General features: G+C 40.0%; 1 protein-coding gene across 2 annotated transcripts; it reads right to left on the bottom strand.

Annotated features, from left to right (window-relative positions):
* Nucleotides 1-1,646: 1,646 nt before the first annotated feature.
* LOC124033399 (solute carrier family 2, facilitated glucose transporter member 11-like) lies at nt 1,647-10,388 on the bottom strand. Of its 2 annotated transcripts, none has more exons than XM_046345425.1 (12): nt 10,249-10,388; nt 9,207-9,305; nt 8,303-8,463; nt 7,872-7,996; nt 7,581-7,710; nt 7,320-7,468; nt 6,562-6,749; nt 5,878-5,988; nt 3,104-3,205; nt 2,748-2,823; nt 2,366-2,493; nt 1,647-2,129 (listed from the first exon to the last, which is right to left on the bottom strand). In XM_046345425.1, exons 1-12 carry the CDS (start codon nt 10,285-10,287, stop codon nt 1,932-1,934), a joined length of 1,506 nt encoding a protein of 501 aa, XP_046201381.1. In that variant the 5' UTR covers nt 10,288-10,388; the 3' UTR covers nt 1,647-1,931. The 2 variants fall into 2 exon arrangements, with proteins under 2 accessions (XP_046201381.1, XP_046201380.1); XM_046345424.1 differs by having other exon boundaries at nt 9,794-10,324.
* Nucleotides 10,389-21,780: the final 11,392 nt, after the last annotated feature.

Below are 21,780 nucleotides of genomic sequence, written 5' to 3'. Positions count from 1 at the left end.
GATAAAACGGATGGCATTGTGATAAACTACATCCAATTTGCTGAGTAGAGTGTTGGAGGCTATTTTGTAAATTATATCACAGAAGTCGAGGATCGGTAGGATAGTCAGTTTTACGAGGGTATGTTTGGTAGCATGAGAGAAGGATGCTTAATGGCTGTGATAGGAGAAAACTGAGGATAGATCAACAACGTTGTAGTTACTCCACAATACTAACCTAATTGACAGAGTGAAAAGAAGGAAGCCTGTACAGAATATAAATATTCCAAAACATGCATTCTGTTTGCAACAAGGCACTAAAGTAATACTGCAAAAATGTGGCAAAGCAATTCACTTTTTGTCCTGAATACAAAGTGTTATATTTGTGGCAAATCCAATAAAACACATTACCGAATACCATGTTATGGGTATGCTTGTAATCATCAAGAACTGGAGAGTTTTTTTTATGATAAAAAAATTAACCGCAAAATCCTAGAGGGAAACTTGGTTCATTCTGCTTTCCACCAGACACTGGGAGATGAATTCACCTTTCAGCAGGACAATAACCTAAAACAGGGGTTCGTAAACATTTTCAGTCAGGCCCCCCTTCCAGCATTGGGGAACATCACGCGCTCCCCTTGTGCGCATGCCACATCTATTTCTATGGGCACAAGCACTGTTCATGACACAAACTGTTCAAACAGTTTTGCAAAATAATTTGCAGGTTTGCACTAACCAATTTCTCAATTGTACCTTGTGCATTATATTGTTATTACATTCTATTAGTAAGTTGAAAACTGGACTGAGTGTGCCAGTTGGAGCTCTCCCCCTCGCCCCACAGTTTGGGAACCGCTGACCTAAAACACAAGGCCAAATCTACACAAGTTGCTTACCAAGAAGGCAGACAGTTCTGACGTAAATCTACTTGAACATCTATGGCAAGACCTGCAAATTTTTGTCTTAGCAATGATCAACAACCAATTTGACAGATCTTTAAGAATTTTTTAAAGAATAGTGGGGAAATGTTGCACAATCCCGATGTGGAAAACTACTTAGACTTACCCAGAAAGACTCACAGCTGCAATCGCTGCCAAAGGTGCTTCAACAATGTATTGACTCCGGGGTGTGTATACTTATGTAAATAAGATATTTGCAAACATTTCTAAAAACATTTTTTTCACTTTGTCATTAGCTAATTTCTTTATTATATTTCAATATTACCACTTGTATTATATTATAATGCTGCAATGGCATTTTTTGTCCTATTGACCATGTTCATTCCTTTGTTCAGTTTCTAGACAGCCTCATTATCACATGCCCTGGCCTGGCCATGTGGCTGTGATTCTGTTGATTTTAATCTCGGTAATCCAACCTCAAATTAAACGTTGAGTAACTAAAAAGTAAGTAAAGTAACAACACATTATGACTACACTAAAATATGATGCTGTAAGTGTGTAAGCACAAAAACATTGAACTGAGTCCTAGTTTGTTTGGAGATTATTTGGGTGGGAGTATGGTATGGTCCAGTTAAATCCATGAATTCATAGATTGCTTCACATTTGAAGTGGGCTGCAAACTTGTAAGCCTCTCTCCATGTGTTAATTTAGGAGACTGACATGTTGTGGACAGATTTGATTGGAAATACAGACTTGGAAGATAGTCATCTCAAAATGTATTTTATTCATTCAAAAGGTTAATTGGCAGATGTTTGCAGATACAGATATAGATCAAATGTCAAATAATTTTCCAGTAAAATTCTTATAAATTAATCCTGAGCAGCTAATACCAAATGACCAGTATATGTTGTTTCCTGTGTTCCAGTTATCATAATGTCTACTCTTCAAAATCACGATCCCTGACAAAGAATGAACATTCTGGAACTTTAAAAAAATCCATATGACAGGGAGATATTCCTAGTGTGGTACACATTTGCAGCAAACACTGGAAGCTGTGTTTCACAGAGGGGTTGACAACAACGTTGTACTTGGGCTGTGGTCAGCTTTGGAAGCCTTCCTCTTTTCTCCAGACTGGAACTCTGTTTGGATCTCCAGGAAGGTTTTGTTCTTCGTCTCGGGGACTACCAGGAATATGTATACAGCCACCAAGACACAAACAACCAAGAACACCAGGAAACAATACTGTTGCAACTTAGTCTGTGGGAGTAGAAGAGCAGAACAAATCCATCTAAAGCCAGCTCTCAAAACAACCATATCCTAATTCCATATCAGTCAACGGTACTTATATAAAACTAATCTGATTTACATTTACATTTAAGTCATTTAGCAGACGCTCTTATCCAGAGCGACTTACAAATTGATATCAATACGTATAACCTAACAGTAACCACCTTATTTTAAAGGTTAAGTATCACGAAACAGTTGGAACCTACCACAATAAATGGAAACGCCATGCCAATGAAGAAGAAGCTGAGCCAGTTCACGGACCCTCCGATCATGTACGCAGCAGGCCGTGTGGTTTGTGTGAATAACTCTGTGATCAAGATGTTTGTCACACCACCTGCAAAGGACAAAGTGAAGGTATAGCAGGGTTGGGGTCAATTCCATTTCAATTCCAGTCAATCCAAAAACTAAAACTAATTTTAATTGAAAAGCATTGAAAATAATTTGAATTTCAGTGTGCTTCCTGAATTGACCTAAAACTTGAGCTAAAGTGTTAGTTTTAAATTGATTTATAATCAGATGATAAATAATATTGCTGCGAGATCACACCATACTGGCATAGATTAGTTATACGTAAGTTCTGTAGGTTACCTGGTCCCATGCCAAAGCTCAGTATGAAAGCAAAGACACATCCCATACTAAGATAAGGTATCCATGGGCCTGCTCCCTGTGTTCAAGGAAAGAACACACAATAAAATCAATAAAATCATAAACAAACTAGTGTTCCCAAAGTGGCCACCCAAGCCACATTCAGGGTTGGCAACACCAACGTAATTTATTTTATATAATTTATCTTATGGTAACACACAAGGGTATAGAAACATACTATTGTTGACGTTACAGAAACTAGCAAGTCACATTTAATAATGCATAAGTGCAATACATTTATCTTTTTTCTGATTAAAACATTCACACAAAATGGAATTGTTTAATCAAAGATGCTTTACTTGGAAGGTGAGGGTCAGAGTGAAGCAAATACACCAGAAAGCCATAAGGGTGTACCCTCCAATGATAAGCACTTTTCGTCCCAGAGATTCGATCAGCATGCCCTGAAAGACACAGCATCTCACATGACATACCAGCAGACAAGCCGTGGAGAAATATATGATCTTCTTAGTTGAAAAACCTAATTAACACGTTTCCAGTCATAACTAATATCACACCACTGGTATCTTCATTAAATACAGTGCATTCGGAAAGTATTCAGACACCTTCACTTTTTCCACATTTTGTTACGTTATAGCCTTGTTCTAAAATTGATTCAAGTGCTATTTTACTCCTCATAAATCTACAAACAATACCCCATAACGACAAAGCAAAAACAGACATTTTGCAAATGTATAAAAATAAAATAAAAAACCTGAAATATCACATTTACATAAGTATTCAGACACTCTACTCAGTACTTTGTTGAAGATTATTTGGCAGAGATGACTGCCTCAAGTCTACTTGGGTATGACGCTACAAGCTAGGCACACCTGTATTTGGGGAGCTTCTCCCATTCTTCTCAAACTCTGTCAGATTGAATGGGGAGCGTCGCTGCACAGCTATTTTCAGGTATCTCCAGAGATATTCAATCGGGTTCAAGTCCGGGCTCTGGCTGAGCCACTCAAGGATATTCAGAGACTTGTCCCAAAGCCACTCTGGCATTTTCTTGGCTGTGTGCTTACTAGGAAATTGTCCTGCCGGAAGGTGAACCTTCGCCACAGTCTAAGGTCCTGAGAGCTCTGGAGCATGTTTTCAAGGAACTCTCTGTACTTTGCTTTGTTCATCTTTACCTTGATCCTGACTAGTCTCCCAGTCCCTTCCGCTGAAAAACAAACATCCCCACAGCATGATGCTGACACCACCATGCTTCACCGTAGGGATGGTATTGGCCAGGTGATTAGCGGTGCCTGGTTTCCTCCAGACGTGACGCTTGGCATTCAGGCCAAAGAGTTCAATCTTGGTTTCATCAGACCAAAGAATCTTGTATATCATGGTCTGAGATTCCTTTAGGTGCCTTTTGGCAAACTCCAAGTGGGCTGTCATATGCCTTTTACTGAGGAGTGGCTTCCGTCTGTACACTCTACCATAAAGGACTGATTGGTGGAGTGCTGCAGAGATGGTTGTCCTTCTGGAAGGTTCCTCTCCACAGAGGAACTCTGGAGCTCTGTCAGAGTAACTATCAGGTTCTTAGTCACCTCCCTGACCAAGGCCGTTCTCCGCCGATTGCTCAGTTTGGCCCGGCGGCCAGCTCTAGGAAGAGTCTTGGTGGTTCCAAAGTTCTTCCATTTAAGAATGCTGCAGACATTTTTTTCGGTGCCCATCCCCAGATCTGTGCCTTGACCCAATCCTATCTCAGAGCTCTAAGGACAAATCGACTTCATTTGAATTTCAAACACAGATTTAACTACAAAGACTAGGGAGCTTTTCGAAAGCCTCATTGAGAAGGGAAGTGATTGATAGATGGTAACAATAACATATCAGACATTGAATATCTCTTTAAACATGGTCAAATTAATGATTATGCTGTGGATTATGTATAAAACCACCCAGACACATCAAAGATACAGTCGTCCTTCTGAACTGAGCTGCAGGACAGGAATTAAACTTCTCAGTGATGTTACCATGAGGCCATTTGTGATTTTAAAACAGTGACAGAGTTCAGTGGCTGTGATGGGAGAAAACTGAGGGTTGATCAACGACATTGCACTGACGCTACAATAATGACTTAAATGACAGAGTGAAAAGTTGAATACAAATATACAGCCTACAAAACATTTTAAAAAACAAGCATCCTGTATGCAACAAATCACTAAAGTAATACTGCAAAAAAAAACATGGAAAAGGAATAAACTTTTTGGCCTAAATTCAAAGCCTTATGTTTGGGGCAAATCCAACACAACACATCCCTGAGTAACTACCTAATTATTTTCAAGCATGTTGGTGACTGCATCATGGTATGGGTATGCTTGGCAAATACTGGGGAGTTTGTCAGGATAAAAAGAAATGGGATGCTGCTAAGCACAGGCAAAATCCTGGAGGAAGACCTGCTTCCGTCTGCTTTATACCAGACACTGGGAGAGGAATTCACCTTTCAGCAGGACAATAACCTCCAACAAAAGGCCAAATATACACTAGAGTAGCTTATTAAGAAGACAGTTAATGTTCCTGAGTAGCCAAGTTACAGTTTTGACTTAAATCTGCTTGAAAATCTATGGCAAGACTTGAAAATTGCTTTCTAGCCATGATCCCCAACATCTTGACAGGGCTTGAATAATTATGAAAAGAATAATGGGGAAATGTTGCACAATCCAGATCGCTGCCAAATGTGTTTTTAACATGTATTGACTCAGGGAGCTGAGTAGTAAAGTAACGACCATATTTTTGTTATTTAATTTCTATTACTTTAAAAAATACAATAAAAATAGTATTTTGTGTGGATTGTTGACAGAAAATTACAATGAAATCCATTTGAATCCGACTTTGTAACACAATATAATGTGAAGAAATCCAAGGAGTATGAATACTTTTGCAAGGAACTGTAAATCATAGAATAAATATGTTCTATGAGAACAATATTGTGGGAATACCACCATAGTATGATGCAATTTGTGATCAGTAATGTGGAAAAGAGGCATGGGGTTGCGTGACAAAAGCTCTACAATATACTCCATGCATGCTTCTAAAAATACTTGGATATAAAGTATCTGTACTCTGAGCAATAGTTGACACTTACACAGGTAAGGGCAGTGAGGCATTCACAGGCTCCTGTGCCCACAGTTACGTAGGGTATGTTAACCTCTGGAATTCCAGCCTCCTCAAACACGTAATCTGTATAGAAATAAATCTTCAAGAGTGAGAGAAAGAGAGAGAGTTATAGAAAACTAATTAAACACAGGGGCTTCATACTATACCCTATAGTGTAAAGTGTATACCATAACGTACACTCTGACAAAAATAAGCTTTCAAAAAGGGTTCTTCGGCTGTCTCCATAAGAGAACCCTTTTCGGTTCCAGTTAGGACCCTTTTTGGTTCCAGATAGAATCATTTTGGGTTCCATGTAAAACTCTCGCGTTAAGTTCATATAGCCTCCAGGACATGCAAGTTGTTATAGAGTATATAGACTATACAGGGCATACATACACTCTTAGGGAAAAAAAGTGCTAGAACCTAAAATGGTTCTCATAGGAGAACCCTTTGTAGTATAAATTTTGGTACTAGGTAGAACTTTTTGGGGTTCCATCTAGAACCCTCTGTGGAAAGGGTTCTACATGAAACCCAAAAGGGTTCTAACTGAATGGAATATTGTACATTTAAACCAACATCTTCTCATCTCAGCTGACTTGAGTTTATACTGAGAAACATTGCAGCCCTGAGGGCTCATAGGGTCATGTGGTGAATTGGTCTGCTGCTGACGTACAGCGTTGATGCCGTTGAGCTGCTGGGCGGCATTGATCAGGATGATGGTGAGAACTTGCCAGCGGAGGCTGCGGTCCATGAACAGCTCCCAGGGCTTTTTGGGTTTGATCCCCATAGCACTGATCCTCTCCCTCTCCATGTCCTCCCACTCGCGGTCAAAGTTATCTGTGCCGTGGAGTTGCTTCATCGCTGTCCACAAGGAACACAAGACACAGCTCACATGGTCCCTCTCCCCTCCACGGTTAATTTGTTATCCCTCACACTCATAACAAATAGGAATCCACTCATTCACCCAGCCAATCAAATCAGACACAGTGGGATACACAGTAATATTTCTTTAAGAATCAAAGATTGTGTCACTAGAGAGACATTGCCTTGCAGTGTAACCTTCTCTTTTTGTATGTACTGCAGTCATATGCTTGACCCGGTATATCTCTGAAATATTTCTACAATTGATGTTTCAGAGTTCCGACCCTTCTGATCTGAGATAAAGGTGGAATGATCACCCTCTCCAAAGCTTCCACTATGTGCACCATGTCAAATCAATGTTCAGGGACTGAGAGTGACGCAGCTCAGCTCTCTTTTTTTTTAGATCAATGATTGTAGGTTACGATATAGGTTTGCACACTTTGTTCTTTCCTGATTTGTCACTGAAACAACTTTTTTTCTGTCAAAATAGTGTAAAGCACGATTAATGTTGTTTTAAGACAAGTTGTCAGTTCTTTGTGAGAGGGATTTTTACATGTGATTGAAACATACCGGTTCCACATCCAACGTCATCCCCTCTGTCGATTAGCAGGTAGCGAGGGCTCTCTGGGAACCAGGGTAGTATGAGGAGCTGCAGGAACGCTGGGATACAGGTGGTGGAGAGTAGGATGGGCCAGTACTCTTCTTTACCCAGGAGCTCACTGCAGGATCATAGACACATTTAGTGTGGGAACGCAGACAAGACATTATACACAGTCTTCATTTCAAAGTACTCTGCGAGGTAGGCTTTAGTCCAGGATGATCTTAACTTACTTAAGCCCAATCACCTGTCCAGTAAGGATGCCCCCAGTGATGAAAATAGAGGTCCCCATCGCCATGGCGCCACGAAGTGCCCTTGGAGCGATTTCCCCCAGATACAGTGGCTGAACGCAAATGCCAATGCCTGCAAATCAGCAGATTGTTAGAACAAATTGCGGCACATTGACTTACAAGCAAGACAGAACCTTCAATACATCTATATTTTTCAACACACTCATCTTAGAAATAAAGACTGCAAACTGCTGATGTCAACACTTCACTTGACTAACTAACTGACATATTTACCCGCATTTACTCCTGTGAAAAATCGTCCAATTATGAGCAGTTCAAATAATCCAGTGGGATAGCTCAGGCCCATCAACAGAGCAGCCAGTAAGGCAAATGCATTGTTCATCATCAGTGTCCCTTTTCTGTGACACAGAGAATATTTGAAAAATGAAAGGAGAGCCGCACACTCTAGGCGCTCAGATGCAATAATTGAATAACCTAATATCCAATGTTTCAACAGACAAGCTATCTGCACCAGGGTATAGAGAATATTTGCCATTAATACAACATTTATTGAAAGTGCCTTGTTCGGATAGAAAAAATACATACAGTCAAATGGATATTGCTAAAATAGTAATAATAGCCTATGAGTAAAATTGGAGACTGACACAAATATACAAATGGGAATTATAGCCAGTAGCCACTATTAACAAAACACTTCTCTATACCTCCCAAATTTAATAGCCAGTGTTCCACCAATAGTCGCGCCAATAAATCCACCTATTGTGAAAATGGACACGATGCTGGACCACAGTAGAGTGAGGTATTGCTCTGAGATGTTCTCTTCATAGCGCTCCAGCCAGGTTTGGTTGATGAAATTCTGCACAGACTGGACAAAGAAGGCATCCCTTACTCAATACTGCCTTGAAAAGAGAATGCATTGCTCACAGCTGAAATGTAATCATAATTTGCATTATTTTAGTATTATTATACAGTTGTAAGATCTTAATTTGATCACTCTTTTGTTGCTGAGAATCTTCCTGCACCGCAGACAATGCTGATGAGCTTTGTGATTTACATAAATTAATTGAAAACCTACAGTTATATTAATACTATTGTACTTTTCATGTAACCTACTTTTGGCAATGCAGCTAATAGCATAACCACCGATGAAGCAACATTATGCACTAAATGTTTAAATCCTGTTAATGCAGGATTGTTTTGTTGTGAACATATAGATCAAATTAAAATCCTACATCTGTGCCCCTGAATGTGTGTGAGAAATGTACCAACCACACAACAGTTACACAACAGTTACACAAGGCTACTGAAATTAAATGGTAGAATTTGTTTTTTTTAATTACTCAAAAGAGTATTCTTGTTAGTGTTAAATGATTAGTCAAGATTCCCTTGTAGTGTGACCTAAGATTGAAATGGAATATAGTCTCCAGGGTTGCATGTGACTGTGACTGTTTTCTGAACACACAGGCGTGGTTCAATGAGGGAAAAATACAAATTATTATCCAATGTCCTCATCATCATCTCATCAGTTCAATAACAACTAAACCTCTCCTCTTTAGCTATATACGTATAGTCAATTTAAGTAGACAAATATTGACAATAATGTCTTACCTTGGTGGGGGAATTGATGATAGAAATATTATAACCATATTGAAAGGTTCCTCCGATGCAAGCTGCACAAATTGCCAGTAGAAGGGATGTGTTAGGACACTGAAACCAATAACACACATAATTGGTGGATTAGCATTCCATAATATGTACAGAATCTGTGCAGTAGTACTCTTCAACATTCATCAAGAGCAGCCTAATCATTATCATATTTTACTATTAGATAGGTTTCAGAAGTTCAAATGAGGCACAAGTACAGATCAACTGTATTTTAGCTAAGGTTATTAATTACAATAGCCAAGTGTAGACAATGAAGTAAACTATAGGTTTCTTTAAATAAGTTAAGAATAATTTCAGGCCCCATTTGCAGATGAAGGACACTTAAAACAGTGGACTTAGTTGATATGCATTATAATACATTTATGTAACCTATAATTCATGTGTAAACTGTCATTACAAGCAATTGTAATAATAATAATAGTAATCATAATAGTAGTATTTATAATAAATTGTGATTACTGTGTTATTACTGTTGTCATTATTATTACTAATATAGTAATAACACATTGTTATTATATTATTATACATACCTTAATTTTCTGTTTTGTTTCCGTGATACCTTCAAGCAGAGGTTGATATTCCGTATCTCTTTTAGTCATTTTGAGTCCTGTACTTTGTTTAATCTATAGATTTTGCTGTCAAGCAAAATGCATTTATCTTACAAGTGCAAAGTTTGCTCTAACGTACTCATCCTTAAGCAGAGTGCCGTTTGAGAATGTGGTTGATGCGCAGTAAATATACTGATTATAATACAATTGATCAGCTGTTTTAATCAGTGTCCCATCGTCTGAGCATAACATCGAATTACAGTCTAAGTTAATTCTGCACTCTTTACACAGCAACCATTGATTATGACTGTGTGAAAGGCATTCCTCTCTCACACACCGGTTACAGATAATCCATTCTGTGTGGATATCATCATCAAACAGGCTATTTTTTTTATTTGTCATTATATCAATAAATAAAGAAAATCTGTTATGCCTACCCTTTTCTTTAATTCTGCAGACTCTTCATTACTATCCATGTTTGGTTAATTGAGCCAGAACATTCAATAGGCACCATTAATGAAAGTTAGGCAACTGCAAACTACTTATGGATTAAAAAACCTAGGCTCTTTATGGCCTGGTAACAGCCAAGGGCACACAGCATTTCTAATGTGTGACTCCATTGTAGCCTATGCTGTATAATTATCACTAGGGCGTTTGACAGCACACATCAACATTATTTTACTCTGTGCTACCAGTAGGCCTATGCAGTACATTCACCTCAAGCTGATGTGAAACAAGTTAAGAAATTGCACTCTCCACTGAGGTTGACTATCCATTATTTTGATGTACATGTACAAAAAATAATAATAATAATAAGCGGTAGAATATAATATGGAAATATGGGATTTCACCCATTTTCATTAGTGAGGCAATTTCCCTCTTTGATCATAAAGACCTCATTGTTTGTGAAGTCAAGTGACCAACAAAGCTCATAAGCCTCTTCTTGGTCTACAGTATGATCCTTTAACTGTTGCCAGATAGGCTCTACATGTTTTGGCTATAATATCAATCCTTTCTATTTCTAAATACATTTTCACAATGGGAAAAAACTGAAACATATTTATTCAGTATTGACTAGCATATTGAGCCTATGGGGACTAGATACATTTGATTCTATCCTACAATAACCTTGCATGTTTACACAAACATTAGACTTGGAAGGTCAAAATGTCTATAAATTCTTACCCAATTTATAGACAAAAGAGACCCTTGCATTAAGTTACTTAGATTATTTGATGTATAGCCTAATAAATAAATACTGTAAACAGTTCTACTTGAGTTTCTAAACCCAGACATGCAACATCGCAAGACTTCCGGGAATGCTTGCGAAGCATTCCACGATTACCAGGCCGAGGTTTGGGGTTAGAGAAGTCAATGAGATAAGCAAAACATTTTTTCCTCAGTTTTTAATTTTCTCGAAATCTAAAGGCACAGCCTAGTTTCGAGCCAAACCTTTATGTGGCTGAACATGTTTTGTTTTTAGTCAAAAACAACTATGCAACATATGCATTTCGGCGCGAGACTCCATTATATCTTGAGTTTAGCTAGACAACATGACATCGCCTACCAGCGTGATCGGGGATTTTTATTGAAGAAGCAGTTTCTGCTTATCTTCATACTATACTGACTGTTTTAGGTACTACTGTCAGACATTTGCCTGGTAATCCAGACTCCTTGCACCAGCCAAACTCTATTCCACGCCCACGGACATTAGTTTCCTCATGCTGACCACATCGCTTGCGTTTCATTCAAACTGCTCGTGTGGTCAACGCGCGTTTGCGTAGCCAGGCGCTAAAATATAACTTGATTCTATTTTTGACACATGATGCGCTGCAAGTCCCGCCTCTTCCATCTCCTCATTGGTTTGTAGGAGCATATGCCAATTGGCCCAGCGTCGTCCGGGTTTGGCCAGGGTAGGTCGTCATTGTAAATAAGAATTTGTTCCTAATTGACGGTAAGCCTCTGCTTTTCATCGGCAGGTTTTCTTGTCATGGTCCTTAATTTATAAACACAATTTTTCTCCACACAGATATTATATATGGAATAATCGGGATATATTGTATAAAAATACCTCTCTGTTTTTAGAATATTGGTTCAGAAATAATATCCTATTGGTGAGCCAACTGGTAAATGCAGAGGGTCTTTTACTCAGTTATAAAGAATTCTTATCACTTTACAAGGTCCCTGTAACACCTAAAGATTTTGCAATTGTTTTAGATGCCATTCCCTCAGGTGTTGCTATGTTATTCAGGAACATGCCAAGACCTGACCCTCAGAACCTACCTTCTATTGACCCTGTTGACTCCTCAGTAGGAAAGATTTGTTTCTCTTTTGGTCCATTCAACAACAGAGCGATACGATCCTTGTTTCAGCAGGATGTTGTATTTATACCTTGTGTCATGCCTTATTGGAATGGATTTATTGATAATATCTATTGGGAAAAAGTTTGGATGTTGCCACACACATACCTACTTGTTAACATAATTAAGGAAGTTTCCTTTAAAATTATTCATAAATATTATCCTGCCAACCACTATATGAAGAAGTTTAAGGAAAACATCAACTCAAATTGCTCCTTTTGTAATGACCACCCAGAAACAGTTGTGCATCTTTTTTGGCATTGTATGCATGTAAGAAAACTGTGGCAAGACATCAGTAGGTTTATAATTGAACACATTTATGAAGATTTTACACTATTGTGGAGAGATGTACTGTTTGGATTCTTTACATACAATAGAAATAAGCGGAATCATTTTTATGTAATTAATTTCATTATTCTTTTGGCCAAATTTCATATACACAAATGTAAATTTACAAACAGTAAACCACATTTTTGTACCCTACAAAAATAAATTGAACTGTATTTTAAGACAGTTAAATGCTCTACTAACAAAAAAGCTGTTAGAATTGTAAGTATATGCATGTCCTTTAAGGTCCTTGTGTTATTGTAATGTGATATTGTACCCCCAAGCTCGATTGTCCATTGTTTGTAATCTATGTATGCTTGTGTTCCCTCATGTGCTTTATGTATTGATATGTTGTTAATTTAAAAAAAATATAAAAAATAAATAAATAAAAACAGACGGTAAGCCGTAATTGTAAATAAGAATTTGTTCTGAATCAAGTGAGAACTGTTTTATGCATGCTCAGTTCTTGGGTGTCGGGGACTGCGCGAGTGGACGTTTGAAATGGAAGTGGTTATTTTTAAAGGGAAAAGTCCTCAATGAAACTGACATTAAATGTGAAGAATGATACATTTGCCTCTGTTAGCCATCAATTAGCCTATTCATTTATATGCCATTGTAGGCTACTGTAGGCTACCATTTGATACAATAAATATGTTGAAATGACAATATCACTGGAGCTAATTTGCAAGTTAATTTGTGCCAATTGTATAACCTGGAGCTGGCAAACGGGTTTAATAAATATTTTTTATTCAACTAGTTAAGTCAGTTAAGAACAAATTCTTATTTACAATGATGGCCTAGGACCAGTGGGTTAACTGCCTTGTTCCGGGGTAGAACGACAGATTTTTACCTTGTCAGCTCGGGGATTCGATCTAGCAGCCTATCGGTTACTGGCCCAAAGCTCTAAACACTAGGCTTCCTGCCGCCCCACAAAAAGCTTATAACTTCAGTTTATTGTTGTTGTAGCCTTGTGTTATTATGCAATTATTAATGGCCATTAGTGAAAGTTATCAAAGCTCTATCACAATTGCAGATCAGTTGTTCGAATGCATTAGATTGACAGTAACACCAGTGGTGATTTTAGCATGTAAATCTTGGTGGGGCAAACTCCCCCAATTTATTTTAGATGCATGCCAGCAAAGCCACTACACAACACAACGCTAAACAATTGCACTAATTGCACTATAATGATGACAAACGCTGCCCACAAACTGTTAGGGCCTACATAAAGCTGTCCCAACAGCAGTCCCAACATCTTACCACCTCTACACATGGCTATCAGTGGAGCTTTGTCTGGCAGCGAAATAGTTCATTCAGCCTCATTTGCTGCCTTTTAAAAAACATAGCTGATATGGCTGACTTGCTTAAACAAATGGGGTTTCTACTGACAATTGAGATGTACAAACTATGGCATAATGGGACGACGAGCGGATAAGAGGAAATCCATAATTTTGATTAAGACATTAATGAGCTAGGATGGATGTAGTCAATATAACTATTTGTTCAGCACTTTTGAAATGTAGTGACAGAATTCAGAACATGGGCCATTCTTACAGTATGCTCCCTGTACACCAAGTCAGAACTGTAGGATAAAGGGGGTATATAAGCAGACAATATTCATTGATGACATTTATCTAAAACTGGCTATAGGCTATATGTGCACCACCAAGTCAGAACAGTTGGCTAAATTATTAGGGTGAGGCACATGGGCTTTTAACAGCTTACTACCCAACATGCACTTAGTATTGCTTTCTTAGCTACAGTATACATATCTCCCTGACATATTCCATAATGTATGCCTCAGCATACAATACATTTTTGGACTCACATTGTTGTGCTGTACTCACTTGAACAGGAAAATCCTTCGGTTCTTTGTGGCTAAATTTTGTCACCCAACTTTGCCATCAAATTCTGCCATTTTCTGGATTGATGGTGCTTTCAAGACAAGTTGAAACTCTGAAAAAAACAAGGCCAGATCATGACATTAGTACACTTTAGGTCGGAGCTCTTGAAAGATGCACATGTACACGATTTAGAATTCTGATTTGGATGACTGTTCAAAATGTATTTTTCCAGTGGGAGCTCATTTTTTTCAGAGTTCCCAGCCATTGATTCCTTCTAAACCACTTATTGTTACATTTCTGATTTTCAACTTGTTGTGTAATGTTTATGTCCAATGGCCAATGAGCACGATACATTTTATCTATAATTTCTCTTCATATGACAATAATTGAAAAGGATTTGCGAGTACATTGTTAACTTGATTCATTAGCTAGTTTGCTAGCTAAGATGGTGTTGACATGATCAGTCCAATCAATACAACTGTAGACATAACGTGATAATTTTATCTGTGGCCAATGACTTTGAGCCTTGTTGGATGGGTACTTCTAATGTAACTCTTTGGCAGCAACCAAGGGGCTTGAATTTTTGAGCTCTCCCCATAGATTTTGCGGTGGCGTAGTTGTCCCCATGAGTGACAGAACACTGAGCCATACACGGTGCAACTAGAGAACATTATCAATCCCAGTGCTCCGTATTTTCCGCTGGCTGCCCCACCACCACCACAGAAAGCACTGAGCTAGGCTGAAACACCTGAATTTTGGATCTGCCTTACTCAAGAAAGCAAAAAAGAGACCATGTTTAATAACTCAATGATTTGCCCCGAATGACAGGTTGCCACTGAAAAGACCACTCTAAAATGTACAGTTTTACAACACAACACAATGCCACAGATGCCTCAAGTTTTGAGGAAGCGTGTACTTGGCATGCTGACTACAGGAATGTCCACCAGAGCTGTTGCCAGAAAATTGAATATTAATTTCTCTACCATTAGCTGCCTCTGAACATTGTTTTAGAGATTTTGGCAGTACATCCAACCAGCTTCATAACCGCAGACCACGTGTAACCATGCCAGCCCAGGACCTCTACATCCAGCTTCTTCACCTGCGGGATCATCTGAGACCAGCCACCCGGATAGCTGATGAAACTGGGGGTTAGCACAACCGAAGAATTTCTACACAAACTGTCAAACTATCTCAGAGAAGCTCATTTGTGTGCTCGTTGTCCTCACCAGGGTCATGACCTGACTGCAGTTTGGCGACGTAACTGACTTCATTGGGCAAATGCTCACCTTCAATGGCCACTGGCACGCTGGAAAAGTGTGCTCTTCATGGATAAATCAGTTTCACAGATGGCGTTGTGTGGGTGAGCCGTTTGCTGATGTCAATGTTATGAACAGAGTGACCCATGTTGGCGTGGGGTTATGGCATGTGCAGGCATAAGCTACAGACAATGACCACAATTGCATTTTATCGATGGCAATTTGAATGCACAGAGATACCGTGTCAAGATCCTGAGGTACATTGTCGTTCCGCCACCATCACCTCATGTTTCAGCATTATAATGCACTGTGCCATGTCGCAAGGATCTGGACACAATTCCTGGAATCTGAAAATGTCCCAGTTATTCCATGGCCTGCATACTCACCAGACATGTCAACCATTGAACATGATTGGGATGCTCTGGATTGATGTGTACAACAGCATGTTCCAGTTCCTGCCAATATCCAACAATTTTGCATGACCATTGAAGAGGAGTGGGACAACATTCCACGGGCCATGATCTGCTGTGCAACAAAGTAGCCATTCATTTGAACATTTCTGCTTACGTCAAAGTGTTGCACTTGCTTGAATATTCTACTCAGATCAACAAGCGTTTTCTGTCACTATCCAGTGATATTATGTCACTCTCCCCAAACACTGAAATTCATCCCAGGGGTAGGGTATTTTACAGTGGTAAACGATGTGATAAGAGTCACTGTCTCAAAGCCACAAGAGGGTATAACATATTTCAAACGTTGCTTCTTGGCCTGAATGCCAAGCATCACGTCTGGAGGAAACCTGACCACAATCCCTATGGTGAAGCATGATGGTGTAATACATTTGAGAATAAGGCTGTAACGTAACAACATGTGGAAAAAGTCAAAGGGTCTGAATACTTTCCATAGGCACTGTATTTGTGTGTTCAGGACTGGTGAAGATAGTGAGCCGCCTGGGTCTCCGGTTTCTTCTTCTATGGAAAAAGATCATCGTGATGATAATGGGGTACCACTGCTGGAAAGAGCCCCATTATTAATTGGTCAAATAACAAATAACAGAGCAGGCTAGGCCACAGTCAAGAGCTGAGTCGGGTGTGAGACAAAAATTAAGGAAGGATGGATGGAAATAAATCAACAAATGACAATGCAGGGACAGGGATTGGAGGTGCAACAAGATTTTAGCCTTGACATTGTGGCCTAACAATCAGGTGATTATCTGAGACATTTCCTAATGGTAATGCATCAAGCAAATCATTGAGGGTATGAATTACCTAAGAATATACATGTATTTGTGTTTAATACATACAGGATGACATTGAAAGATTCTGTTTTGTTGCACGTTTTATTTGTCTGACACTGTCATGGTATGGTCACCTATACATTTGAAATCAATATTCGTTCATATTAGCAAGTTTGATGTGATTTCACCGATGATGAATTTTATGTCAATTTGGAGTACATTGTTGACCCAATTTCAAGCGCTGCCATTTCAGGTATGTGGAAGAACATATTCAGAAAATAGGCGTTGCCATCAAAACACAGGGATTTAAATTGATCACAAACAGCTGAAAAAGAGAATCACTGATGGTACGTTTATAGCACCACGCTACCACTGCTCTGAATGTCTCTCAAAGCACTTTTGAATTTGAACCATGCTATGAAAAACTGTTTTTGTATTCACCCAGTGGTGATTGAATAGCATAATAACATAATAGCATAATAATAATAAACCTTGTTTATAATAATGATTGCTATTGCCATTGCTATGATCAATGTAGCCCGTTGTTAGTAACCACTGGTACATGTTCAGGAAATCTTCTTGACAGCTTTGGTACTATGACGTTATTAAAGGAACATCACACTTTCACATATTTTCCACTCATTTGGAATTGAGGCATATAGCTGGATCTACACAACCAATGTTGTGGGATTTGCTGATATTGATATTACTCTACATTATTTGTACTCCATATAGTTGTACAAGACAATGCGATGAGAGGCCACTTTTTTTTACTCGCTGAAGTGATGCCTGCATGCCTGTACAGTACTGACAGTGGTGATAGCTCGCTCTGCATGCTGCTCCTTCCTCAGAGGAGCTAGGCTGCACAGAGAGAAATAGAGAGAGGGGGGAAGAGGGAGAGCACATAGAGAGAGGGGAGAGCAAGAGCGCACAGAGAAGAGAGAGAGAGGTGTAACTGCAGTATGATTAGGCTCGGAATAAGCTTATTTCTATCCCTCCCCTACTATTGTGAAAGAAATGAAGATGAATAATATAATTATAGTGAAGGATTATTTATCACCACTGTCAGTACTGTACAGGAAGGGCTTAAAGCCATGTGCGAGCCACAGAAAAGCCCCTGTCATTGAGATCAAGAGTGTTTCCTCGCCTGGCTACAGAAGGAGGAAGACATCTTTCTGACAACAAGTCCACACGTACCTAGACACTGTCTGTCTGTTCCTACCACTTCTCCCACCATCTTTTTTTATCTTCCACAGGGAAATGCTACGCTCCATCTCTACCCCCATTTCCGACCACTCCTGGAGTTTAAAGGTCGGTCCTCCCCTGTGGCTTGAAATTCTTTCTGGAGTTCCAGTCTTTTTGTGGCACAATTTATATTTTTCTCTTGCGAGAGTAATAACATAGTAAGATTTATTTGATTTATTTTTGCCCTTTTTCTCACCAATTTCATAGTATCCAATTGGTAGTAGTTACAGTCTTGTCTCATAGCTACAACTCTCATATGGACTCGGGAGAGGTGAAGGTCAAGAGACCATGCGTCCTCCGAAACACAACCCAACCCAACCTAGAATCTCTGTGCATTGTGCTTCTTGACACAATGCACCTCCAACCCGGAAGCCAGCCGTACCAATGTGTCGGAGGAAACACCGTACACCTGGCGTGCACTGCGCCCAGCCCGCCACAGGAGTCGCTAGTCCACGATGAGACAAGGATATCCCTGCCGGCCAAACCCTCCCTAACCTGGACGACGCTGGGCCAATTGGGCACCGCCCCATGGGCCTCCCGGTCGCGGCCGGCTGCGACAGAGCCTGAGCTCGAACCCAGAATCTCTGGTGGCACAGCTAGCACTGCGATGCAGTGCCTTAGACCACTGCACCACCCGGGAAGCCATAGTAAGATTAAGTAAGATTGATTGCCATCTAATTTCCACAGCTTTATACTGGGCCTATATTTCACTGTTTATGCTGAATTCCTATTTTTGACACCCATTGTCGTTTTCACAGTGGCAGGAAAGTCTGCCCACCTGTAACTTAATGACACTTCTGTGTGCTCCTGTCTATAAGTACCTAGGTGTCTGGCTAGACTGTAAACTCTCCTTCCAGACTCATATCAAACATCTCCAATCTAAAATCAAATCTAGAGTCGGCTTTCTATTCCGCAACAAAGCCTCCTTCACTCACGCCGCCAAACTTACCCTAGTAAAACTGACTATCCTACCGATCCTCAACTTCAGCGATGTCATCTACAAAATAGCTTCCAACACTCTACTCAGCAAACTGGATGCAGTTTATCACAGTGCCATCCGTTTTGTTACTAAAGCACCTTATACCACCCACCACTGCGACCTGTATGCTCTAGTCGGCTGGCCCTCGCTACATATTCGTTGCCAGACCCACTGACTCCAGGTCATCTACAAGTCCATGCTAGGTAAAGCTCCGCCTTATCTCAGTTCACTGGTCACGATGGCAACACCCACCCGTAGCACGCGCTCCAGCAGGTGTATCTCACTGATCATCCATAAAGCCAACACCTCATTTGGCCGCCTTTCCTTCCAGTTCTCTGATGCCTGTGACTGGAACGAATTGCAAAAATCGCTGAAGTTGGAGACTTATCTTCCACACCAACTTTAAACATCTGCTATCTGAGCAGCTAACCGATCGCTGCAGCTGTACATAGTCCATCGGTAAATAGCCCACCCAATATACCTACCTCATCCCCATACTGTTTTTATTTATTTACTTTTCTGCTCTTTTGCACACCAATATCTCTACCTGCACATGACCATCTGACATTTTATCACTCCAGTGTTAATCTGCAAAATTTTAATTATTTGCCTACCTCCTCATGCCTTTTGCACACAATGTATATAGACTCTTTTTTTCTACTGTGTTATTGACTTGTTTATTGTTTACTCCATGTGTAACTCTGTGTTGTTGTCTTTTCACACTGCTATGCTTTATCTTGGCCAGGTCGCAGTTGTAAATGAGAACTTGTTCTCAACTAGCCTACCTGGTTAAATAAAGGTGACATAAATAAATCAAATAAAAAATAAATAAAACATTCTTATGGGAATTTATTTACCTCAGAACCACCACAGTGTCTGCTAAGTTTTCACCTGTTAAGTTTCCACCTGTTTTGGTAAGGGAGGTTTAAAACATACACGTTTAAAATTCACACTTGAATAAATACCATTTGGTGGTAAACTGCTCACTGGTGTGGAGGCTTAAAATTGTAAATCTGTCCCAAGTGACTTTGTCCACAGTATCAGAACATTACATCAAATCTACTTGGAATGCATTGATTTCTTATTGAAGAACCAAAGATGACCACAGTAACCTACTGTTAATTGTTTCTCTCTATAGCATGTGTTTGTCTGATAGGTGCATGAGGTTATAGGTTGTTCGTCTTGATGCTAATGCTCAATTTTGAGTCAGCATAGTCTCTGGTTGCTTCTTTAAAGTATTGCACTAAGGAACAGGATGCCATCTGGGACGTGTCCTCTGAGTATATCAGGGAATTTACCACGTCATCTGTCCTACAGACTCTGTGTGCTTGCCTTTCAATCTCTTTTCTGTATTTATGAGATGAAGGTGAACTGGGCATTACACAGGACCATCAGATAAGGACAAAGAACACTACGTATATATTGTTTCACAACAAGTACTGCTATCATCTTAGGATATGACACTTAGAAGTTAGCTAGATGATGTGTTTGCAGCAGAATGAATCAGATCCTCAACATTACAACAGCACACATGCATACACACCAATAGCATGGTGGCCGTTATGACATACGGTATGTGACACTGCAGTAGGCTGGAGCTCCAGTATGGTGGCTACTAGGTATGTGGTAATCACAATGTAGATATGTTCTGGGTGGGTAAGCCCAAGGTGCCTCGGGCCAGGGGAGGGCTGTGCAGTGTGGTGCCACATTGACAGTGAGATGTGTAGTACAGAGAGAGACTGAGAGAGAGAGGGTTCACCGGGTGCAGAGTGCACACTGTACTGTACGGAGCTGTGAGTCACACACCCCATTGACGGCAGTGCGGTGGAGTCGGGAGGACAGGAGGAGGAGCGGCTGAGCAATGTCACGGCCATTAGAGATGGAGCAGCCAAGGCACCTTCAGCCGCTGCCGCCGGAGAATCATCATGGATCTGTCCTGGATACAGTAGCCATTTATCTCCACACCACACCCAACACCAACGCCTCTCCAAAGACATGTTGAGATGTTATTAGGCACTGGAGGATGACTCATCGAAACGCTGTTTGATATCCTTCTTCATCTTTTGTGAGACTATTGGCTTTTGTTTTCTGGTTTATACTGTTGTTTATGATGCGTTTCTCTATTTGCTTGCCACTATTCAGTACACCTAGCAGTGAAGGGTGATTGAGCAGTTGTCAGAACAGAAAATGTGTACTCACTCCTGTGGAACAGGTGTTTTATAAAACAATATGCCTAGTATCATTTCCACAGAGTGTTGGTACACCAGTATTTAATCAAACTCCTGTCAAGACGTTATTTGTTTTGACAGCCATCGGTTTGGTCCAACTCTGGTTGTGTATACTTATACTACATTACTCTGGGGCCATATGTATCAAACTACGATCAGCTACACCTGTCCACGTAATCTGATTCATTGTGATCTAAAAAGGCAAAACTGATCCTAAATCAGAGCTCCTACTTCGAGATGCTTGATACATGCAGCCCCTGTCCTGTGCTGCCCCTCAGGGCCGCTTTGTCTAGCAGTCTTGGGTGATGCTGCATTTTTGCAGCCTTTGGCCTTTTCCTGGTGCACTGGATATGGTGGGTATGTAACCCTCTGTCTGACGCGGCCAGCCCAGCGCTAGCAGGGCCAGAATAGAATGTCTCTTTCTTTACCTTTTCAGGCTTGTTAAGGCTGCTTACAATGAAGTCATCTATTAAAGTAACATGTCTGTACCCAA

This window comes from Oncorhynchus gorbuscha, linkage group LG04, assembly GCF_021184085.1.
Source record: "Oncorhynchus gorbuscha isolate QuinsamMale2020 ecotype Even-year linkage group LG04, OgorEven_v1.0, whole genome shotgun sequence".
Classification (NCBI taxonomy): Eukaryota; Metazoa; Chordata; class Actinopteri; order Salmoniformes; family Salmonidae; genus Oncorhynchus; species Oncorhynchus gorbuscha.
This window is presented reverse-complemented; position numbering and strand designations above follow the sequence as displayed.

Excerpts from the sequence above, each read along its gene's own strand:
- LOC124033399 (XM_046345424.1), bottom strand. The coding sequence starts at position 9,862 with ATGACTAAAAGAGATACGGAATATCAACCTCTGCTTGAAGGTATCACG. Across the intron at positions 6,750-7,319 it reads TGACGTTGGATGTGGAACCG|CGATGAAGCAACTCCACGGC; the intron begins GTATGTTTCAAT and ends CCTTGTGGACAG. Across the intron at positions 3,206-5,877 it reads GCCTCACTGCCCTTACCTGT|GGCATGCTGATCGAATCTCT; the intron begins GTAAGTGTCAAC and ends TGTGTCTTTCAG.